The sequence below is a fragment of the Pteropus vampyrus genome, unplaced genomic scaffold, assembly GCF_000151845.1.
Source record: "Pteropus vampyrus isolate Shadow unplaced genomic scaffold, Pvam_2.0 Scaffold216, whole genome shotgun sequence".
NCBI classification, from domain to species: domain Eukaryota; kingdom Metazoa; phylum Chordata; class Mammalia; order Chiroptera; family Pteropodidae; genus Pteropus; species Pteropus vampyrus.
This window is the reverse complement of record NW_011888997.1, coordinates 1,821,248-1,830,923: the sequence shown is the minus strand read 5'-3', so window position 1 is coordinate 1,830,923 and position 9,676 is coordinate 1,821,248. Positions and strand designations below refer to the sequence as shown.

The following is a 9,676-nucleotide window of genomic DNA, read 5'->3' as shown; positions in this document are numbered from 1 at the left end:
TATTGCTTGTACTCTTAGTTTAACTTCTCTGTGACCTAACCTTATTTATCAGCGATTTGGCTAAAGTCAGGCCTAGGACCACAGCTTGAAATATAGCAGATGGCAAGCTCTGCAAAGGCAGCAGCTGTGGTACCAAAGTCTGGGAAACAGAAAGTTGACTTCTGAAGGAAATTCAAAGTAATCTGAGAAGGCCCAAAATGTTCGTATCTAGTATAATAATTTTTTCACAGAAATGAGGCCTTCAAGGGTATATATTTCCCAACCACTTTTTTACTTTTTTCTTTCCACATGATCTGTGGATTTATAAATGAATTATAAAAAACTAATCTTTTGAATCAAAAAGGATCTGATTTGTACAAGTTAATTTCTCTGTTATAATTGTCCTTGTTAACAAAATATACAAGGAAAGGTGGACTTTTTCATCATCAGACCAACTACAAATTGTGTACTTATGGGCAAGGAATTTAACTTCTCAAAGGCCTAAGTTATAAGCAAAATTTGTAAACTATCAGGTAACTCACTGGATTATTATAAAGACACTTTAAAAATTAAATTCATGAATTTTTATTAAATAGATCATGAACTTTCACAAGTAGATAAATTAAGCCCCGTAATATATTAAATATATGAATATAACCATATGTTTCATCAAAAGGAGTATAGAAAATAAGAGTAGGCTGAGGTCTGTAAAATTATAGTTTTATAAAATTATATAAGCAAAGTTTTTGGCAAGGCAAATTTTATAGTAATCCACCAGAAGTTTATACTGAGTGCTATTTTACATAATAAAGAAAAAAATTAAGTGTGAAACAGTGTACAAGATACAAACAACAAAAAAGGCAAACTATATATTTGAAAACACAGCTGTGGGACGTGGTTCCATAGTATAGTGGTTAGCATGTCTGCTTTACACACAGAATGTCCTAAGTTTGCACCCCAGTGGAACCATGGCCCATGGTCTACGGCTATGCCACCCTGAACAAGCCTGATGTCTGATCTTGGAAGCTAAGCCTGGTTAGTATTTTGATAGGAGACCACCTAGGAAGATCAAGTGCTGTAAGCATAAATAATAACAAAGAAAAGAAAAGAAAAAAGAAAACACAGCTGTGGTTCATGTTCAAACATTTCATGTCTCTAAGAGAATTATTTTTTTTAATTGCAAACAAAAGGGTTAATTTAATTATCATATGAATGTTTGAAACACTCTGATATAATAGATCCCCCAGGATCACTTTCCTACTAAACAGATTTCCTTCTCTTTCCAAATACATTATTGATTAATTTGACCATTGACTTAGATCCACTGGATCTTCTCTTTTCTTTGAGTTTGAAGTTTGTCAGGATGTCCTTGATGATTCTGATAAACATCATTTCTACCTCCAGAGACTGCTCTGCTGCAGACAGTTCACAGAATTGGCATCGGTTATCCAATGCCAGTTTTTGCCCTTCTTCCCAGCCAACCTCTCGCACATGACAGAGATCTTGTTTGTTACCAACCAAAAGCACTGCTGATTCCACAGCTCTGAAATATAGATATGCAATTATTTGGCAAAATCGTTTTAATGACTCTTTTTTTATTAAGTAGGTTTGTATCAAAAAGAATTATGGACCAAAACAGAATAATATGTCGTGTGTGTATGTGTGTTAATGATCATGTATGTGTCTGTATGACACTTTCCCATTGACATACAAAAATTATTTTAAATAGAATGTAATAAGCGACACAGAAGCAACAAGACTCTTAATGCATAGCATTTGAAATGATACAACCTGTTCTCAAATTATGGCTCTTTTACAAACAAGACATGTTACTTTTCCTGCTTTCAATTTCCTTATATGTTAAAAAAAAAAAAAAGGGTAAAATAGTCCTGGTCACACAGAATTCTCATAGAGATTAAATGAAATTATGTATATAAAAATAGCTGGCACAGTGCCAAACAATAAAAGCTGCTTACTAAATATTATTTTTTATTTTCTTATCCATTGAAAGAGAAGGACTAACTCTAAGCAGTTACTATAATTGAACAATTTAGATAAAATTGCCTGGAGTAAAAATATTACTTAATCTCATGGCTGTTTGTTCTTTGTTACTATCCATCATAACATACTCTAAAGAAAATTTTACAACCTCATGACCTTGTACAATTTTTCTGTTTATTTAAGAAATATATTTCTTCGATAAGAACGTCTTTGGCAAATATCAATGTGTTCTCATTGGTTACAACAAAACAATCCTAAAATAGTTTTATTTGAAGAAATAGTAATACTACTAGTCTGTAAGTGGCATGAAACTCTGCCAAGATATCTACTGTAGGTAAGAAATGTGTAAACAGAGTCTAACTCTATCAAAAGAGAATTGCCCCCAGATTCCACTAAAAGTTGGTTTTATGCACATAACAGTGTGAGCCATGTTGGGAAAAGCACTGTATATGTTGGACTTGTGATGATATTAATAATATCTTTTTCTATATAGTTCAGAAGACTATTATAAAGAATTAGTGGGGGTGGTTGAATTATTTTGAAGGGTAAGTCACAAATATCAGAAGTAATTTTAATAAAACAATGTTTTTCTAGTCTATCTATAGATGAGATCTGAAAATACTCTAAAAATTATTTAGTCAGTACATTAAGAAGATTGTCAAATCTTCTTAATGTACTGACTAAATAATTAAGAAAAATGTCAAATATAGTTTTATAATTAATAAATAATAAATAAAATAATAATAAAACTATTTATTATAGTTTTATAATTAATTTCTAAATAATTAAGAAAAATGTCAAATATAGTTTTATAATTAATAAATAATAAATAAAATAATAATAAAACTATTTATTATAGTTTTATAATTAATTTCTAAATAATTAAGAAAAATGTCAAATATAGTTTTTTTATTTTTACATATTTTTTAGTATTCTTGAGTGATTCTTTTGATTTGGAGGAATATCAATGGAATGTTATAGCTGTTCCTTACCTAAATCATGAAGCTTAAATATAAGGCGTTTAATGTTTGAAACAATGAAATTTAAAAAATCAGTAATATTATAGGAAGTCAGAGCTAAGAGGTACCTTAGAAAAATCACATCCTTTTTTCCTACTATCAGTTTTCCATCTATCAGTTTTATAATCAGAAAAATGAGGTCTTAGAGGTTAAAAGATTTACCTATGATCAATCAGTTATAAACAAGAATTTACATCAACTCACTCCAGGGAAATACCCTTTATCAATTATTATCTGCTGGTTTATATAGTGGGCATTTAAAATAGACGTAAAAAGCACCTATGCAAATTTTCAGTGATAATATTGTGCTTTTTTGCTCTCCAGTTTAGAATGTTATTTTAGACTCAAGGAAAATCTGGTTAAAAGCACACAGAATCTCTTACATTATCATTTTAAGCAAAAATAAATATTTTAAATGGGAAAGGGTATGAAACAAGAAAAAGAAAAATTAAAATGGGAAATTTATATGTTTAAATTATATCTACTAATATGAGAGTGGTTTCAGGCACAGTTATGTCTTTCTTCTTAGTTACTTGTGTCAAGATAATTAGCAATGGAGAATTGTTGATCAGCTCTTTATTTTAGGAGGTGAAACAGAGAAAAAATATTCTCATACTTAAGAATTTGTAACGGTTTGATTATTTAGTCTATTTCGCTTTGATAGATTGAACAACCAAATGACTAGGAATTGGATGCCAAATGTAATAAATCTGGATTTATTTAGTATCTAACATTTTCGTGAGAATGCAAGGAAAGGTTGGAAAGCGAACTACCTTGTACACTAAGGCCCATTATTTTGCGAGTGTCATGTTAACAATAGAAGCTGTCTTGTAAAATAGCCATTTACTCAGGGCAAGTAACTGTTTATGTCAGCCAGATATAAAGTATTCTCATCTTATTCCTTTTACTACATGTGTAACTCCTGTGGAATGGAAAGTGAATTGTTCAGGGCTGTTAAATTTTGTAATTGGAAGGCTGTATTAAACTCTTCTTAATGATGCTTACAGCTATATGATGATTTACTAAAAAGAAAAGAGAGAGGAATGAAAAATATCTTACCTTTTACAATGACTTGTTTGTGGCTCCCGAATTCTGTAGATCAGTGCTTTTGCCAAAGCAAACGAGGACCTGTCACTGATGTCATACACAACAATAAACCCATCTGCCCAATGCAGCTCACTTGTGAGGGAAAATTTTGCTTTCTGTGACTGAAAATAAACCAAGCACATTAAAAGTGTTGGAATCTGACACCTGTATTTTACACTTTAAACAGTTAATTAATAAGGACCTGTTTCACTTGTAAGAGAATTCAGTAAGCCAAATATTGATATGTTCTAAAATGTAGCTTCTTTGTTTTTTCTTTCTTATCACCCTTTTTCTTTAATTAAAAGCCATTAAATTTTAAAATGTAAAGAGGAGCTATAATAAAGTTATATCTATCTATCTCATTTTATTTTTCTCTAAGAAAATATTTTTATTTTTTTATAAAAATTTGATAAGGTATAATAATTGCCTTTTGAATTAATATCCACATATTTGTTTTGACAAGAGATAATATTTTTATCTATATTAGTAAATGAAATATCTATTGATTTTTGGTATTAGATTTAAAGCAGTAAAAAATATTAATTAATAAGGTTTAGCTAAAAATATTTAAGGGATATTTTCTATACCTAAAAGAGTTGTCCCATGGAGTTATTTTGAAATCTTAAACAGCTGACCATTACTGCTGTTATTTATATAATCTTATTTTAACATTTTTGTATTTAAATGGATAAAGGGTTTGTACTAAAATCTGTCTTACTTATATTTTATAAGTAAGTATAAGTAAGTGGTTACAAATTAAACAATGAAAATATAAACTGAATATGTCATTAACTATTAACTTCTGACAGCTACACTGTGATTTGATAAAAATATATTATGAATGCAACCTAATAGTGCGATTTTAAAGATATTTTTGCTATGATTTTTGTCATAACTTTACAGAGAAGCTAGATAATATAATTTATAAAACTAAAAATAATCTATTAAAATTTTAATACTTAAAATTGAGAAAAAAACTTCAGTTTTAAGACTGGCAACTTTATACAAACTCCTATCTAATCTTCCTCAATTCATGGTTGAAAAAGTAAGAGTATTTTGTTTTACTTACTTGAGAACAAGGGTCATATATTTCTAGATTCAGTTGCTTCCCTTCCAAACACAAATGCTTATTATAGATAGATTCTGCAAAATATGCATGTATTCATGGTCAGTATGGAAATAATACAGAATTAAATAAAGGACATATATTTGGATGTTAGTCTTTCAAATTCAAGCAATCATAATTTAGTGGAGTAGTACAGTGGTTTTCATTTATTACCAGAGTTCAAAAAACACACTTGTTATATTTCCTCACATATATTTCTAACAATATATATTTCCACTATATCTATTCAGCTATATGCCTTTGTACTTACATACTTATCTTTCATCCTATTGTATGGATTAATTATCTGTGTTTCTAAGGCCAATCCATTCACTATGAATTTGTTACCATTTCCTCTGACCTAGTAAAAGACATGGCTCAACCAATTCTACTTCTCTCTTCTGTGTCATAAAATTTTCACCTTTATATATTATTACTAACATCTGAATTTCTTCTAACTTAAAAAATTCTTTAGATACCACAATCTCTTTCAATTACTGCCTTATTTCTCAGCTAGCATTTGGTAAGTATCTACACCTCCTGTGTCCCATTTCTCTCCTCCCATGCTCTTTAAATTATTCTAATCAGGTTTTAACTCCAATTACTTAACTCAAACTGTTCTGATTAAAGTTATGGTTTTAGACCCACTGGTCAGTTCTGTGTTTTGATCTTACTTGCCCTGTCAGTAGCATTCATTAGTTGATCACTCCTGCTTCCTTAAAATGCTTCCTTCACATGGCTTTCAATGCAATGCCCTCTCTTGTCTCTTTATTCTCTGTTTTTCCATATTAATCTTTTTTATTTGTCCTATGGTATCTTCCCACACTTCAAGCAGGGATCCAGTTTATGGCTCTCTTCATCTATACTCATTCTCTTGCTAATCTCATCCAGTCGAAGTCTTTATGCAACAATTATTTCCGATGCACCCACTTTATATCTATAGCCCAGACTTCTTTCCTGAACTCCAGACGCAAACAACTACTGCAATCTCCATTTAGATACTTGATACACTCTCAACCATACGTGCTTAAAATTGAATCCCTGATCTCCATGCCGAGACTGCATCTTCCACAGTTTTCTTTTCATTAAATGACATATCCATAACTTCAGTTTCTGAGGTTAAAAACCTTAATGTCATTCTTGACTACTTGACATCTCATAATTATGTTATTAAGAATTCCTTTCTACTCTATGTCAAAAGTATCTTTTGATTTTGTATGCCTCTCATCATCTCCATTGCAAACACTCTGGTCCAAGCCATCATTGTTGTGTGCCTATATTATTACTAAACCTCTCAGCTTATCTGTCTGCTTTATCCTTCCCCATACCCCTTTCTTGTGCCTATTTTGTGTCTATTTTCAACACAGCAGCAAACAGAACCTTGAAGACAGATCGTGTATCTGTCTTTCAAATTGCTCCAATGGCTCCTCATCTCACTTGGATAAACCAAAACCTTTAATATGCATGAGAATATCCCTCATTATCTAGTCTCCTATTACCTCTATGACCTCAATAGACTTCTCTGGCTTTTGCCTCTCAAATTCTCTCTACTCAAGCTATTCCATCCTCTATACTATTCCTCGCATTTTTCAGAAAGTTCTTGCTTCAGAACTTTGGTAATTGTTTCTTCTGTCTGGAATGTAATCCCCCAGATATCTTCATGGCTCAGTTTTCACCACCTTGATATTTCTTTTAAAATATCTCCTTCTCAGCAAGGTCTACCCTAACTACCCTATTTTAATTTACCACATACCATATTAGTGCCATTCCCCCATGCTTTCTTTTTCTTCATAGCCATTTGTCATCATATGACATAATTTATATTTAATGTTTTTTAATTGACTAACCCTTCCCTCCAGAATGTAAATTGTATGAGGTCTTGAATATTTATCTTTTTTGTTTACTACTATAACCTCTCTGCCTAGAAGAGTACCTGGGACATGGTAGGTGTTCAAAAAATATTTGTTGAATGAATGAAGGACTTTATTTCTGTAACTGTTCCTCCAGTGTTTTAATAAAATACCTACTTCTCTTCAAAATGTCATACTGACACAAATCAGGACTCATTCTGGCAAACACTCTGTAACTCAGAGCAGAAAGATGTAACAGAAATTTGGGGAGACAACTTCAGGGGTTAGGGGTAAATTTTAAAATATTTCTAGGTTACATTTAATGGATTTTTTAATAGTTTTAGTAAACCTTAAAAGATGTTTTCAGACAATTTCTTCTAAACTTAATAAGTTTACTACTGTGAACAAAAAAAATTTTTTCTAAACATTTTAAAATGTCCACTCTCAAAACTCAGAAATTGTCAGGAGGAGTCACCAAATCTTAACTTGTTAGAATTTTATTATTTCCCCTCTATCCTTCATTTACAAAATGAAACTATTTTTGCCAGTTCATCCTCATGCAATGGTGACCTTTTGCTCATTTGGTTGTCTTTACAAAATGTTTCTAGGTCTTATATTTTTAATAGAGATGTAACAACCAGAAATGTGTATGCTTCATTTGTTTATGTAACTATATCCTATAAAAGAGTAAGGTGATGGGTGTTGTTGTTGTTGTTGTTTGGGTATTGTTTTATTTATGTTTTGTTTTGTTTTGTAGTTCTGGCACCCTTTCTCATGAATGACTCCTAGAGTATGTGTTATATTGACCTTTTTGACTGAGGTTGTTGACCCGAGAAATGAAACAATATAGGAACTTCTCTTTCTATATATTTTTCCTTCTGTAATTAGTTTTCAAGCATTTGCCCTAAAACGTTCACAATGTCATATGAACTGACTTACTGTATCAAAAACATGTAGGAAATAATATAGTACAATATTTTAAAATTATTTTCTGAAATACTCTAAAAATGCTACCTAATAAATAAATATTAATTTTTTTTTTGGTTTTGGTTTATTTACAATGGAAAAAAGACACCTGCAATCATAATTTCCTCTTACTCTAAAAAATATTATTGAACAAAGGATTATTTCCCTTCTCCTATTTCTCCTATTTCTTATAAACCTGTCCTTGTTTAAAAAAAAAAAAAAAAAAAACTTTTCCCCATGCCTTTAATCAAGTGAGATATTAGTACTAATACATTAGTTCATTGCTGAGCCAAAAATATACTTAATTCTCTGGCAAAATTTCCCATTTTTATTAATTCCTCACAGTGGTATTTCTCATATGTCATACTAATTCTGATAAAAATAACAGAAATTTAAACTAGAGTTAGTGATATTATTCTAAAACAATATCAAAGTTCCCTGGCATCTGTTTTAGAATTTCTTTGAACCTTACATAAGCAAGCTAGACAGTTATGATATGATCTTTAATCAAGACAATTTTACTGTTATTTTCACATAGTTTCACAATAAAAATAAGCTTTATTTTTTAATTACTTTGCTTTTATAATTAATTTGACCTTATCTTTCAACAGATGTTGATTTAATTTCAAAATTGTTTCATAGCTTAAAAATATGCATACTCAAATGCTTTACAATATTTTTTGTTGGGGGGGGGAGATCCCAGTTTTAATGTTTTCTAGTTTTAGACTGAAACCAGGTGACTTCCTAATTCATCTCAGTTAACATCAAATTGGATGAATTTTATCACAAAAGAACATTAAATTCAAGTACTTATTTTGGCATTTCTAACCAGAATCTGTGAATAAGTAAGTTGCTTAAAAGTGCAAATGTGGAAGAATTTATTAAAATTATTTTCTGATCTTAATTATGGTTTAATTATGATCTGAAATTTTAAGGTGAAAAAAAGTTTAAACTAGTAACTTACCCAAATTAGAAGCATATTCTCCAATGAATCGCTTGGTAAGAAACCTTACTATAAGGGCTGCAATAGAAACGAGCTGGAATTAGGCTCCTTTCTGTTTTAGGATACAGATAATTTAGTTACGTATATAAGGTTTTATCTTTCAGCTCAAAAATTACCAACATTAAGAAAGACCTTAAAGCTTTACTGAATTCTGGTCTAAGTAATAGTCAGCAAGATTTCCACTTTACAACCATAAAAGTTGGAAGGCTTAAAGAAAGTGATCTTAGAATGCTACCCACTAACATCAGTATGTAATTAATGAATGAATGCAAACAATGACAACTAACCTTTATAACAGAAACAGATTTCTCATTCAATTTGAGATGCAAGATCGATAACACCTCTTTATCTTCTTTATCAAATTAAATATTTTTCCAAAGCATTACATACTAATAGTGACAAGGACAGTATCAAGCAGTTGCAGTTACTTCAGGGTATAGGGACTTCAGAATCCAAGAAATAGAGAAAGGACCTCTAGTGTCAGTTTATCTTACTGCAGCTCCTAGGTCTGGCTAGTTATGCTTCACTAAGCTCAGGTGGTTTTTATGGTGGCATCCTCATCTCCATTATAATGTGACCAAAAACAAAACAAAATGAAAACATGGCTACAAAGGCAGGGCACCTAATCCTCAGTTCCCAGGCATCTACAAAGCCATGACTCTCCAAA

At 30.8% G+C, this 9,676-nt stretch overlaps 1 protein-coding gene across 1 annotated transcript in view; it reads right to left on the bottom strand.

The window, feature by feature from the left end:
* Positions 1-1,094: 1,094 nt before the first annotated feature.
* The window catches only part of RERGL (RERG like), a 47,304-nt gene continuing 38,722 nt past the window's right edge, over positions 1,095-9,676 (bottom strand). The window contains exons 2-5 of the mRNA XM_011372951.1: positions 8,971-9,027; positions 5,155-5,228; positions 4,059-4,207; positions 1,095-1,522 (exon numbers count right to left, since the gene is read on the bottom strand). Coding sequence (XP_011371253.1) covers positions 1,240-1,522; positions 4,059-4,207; positions 5,155-5,228; positions 8,971-9,027 — 563 coding nt within the window. The 3' untranslated portion in view covers positions 1,095-1,239. The remainder of the gene's footprint in view (positions 1,523-4,058; positions 4,208-5,154; positions 5,229-8,970; positions 9,028-9,676) is intronic.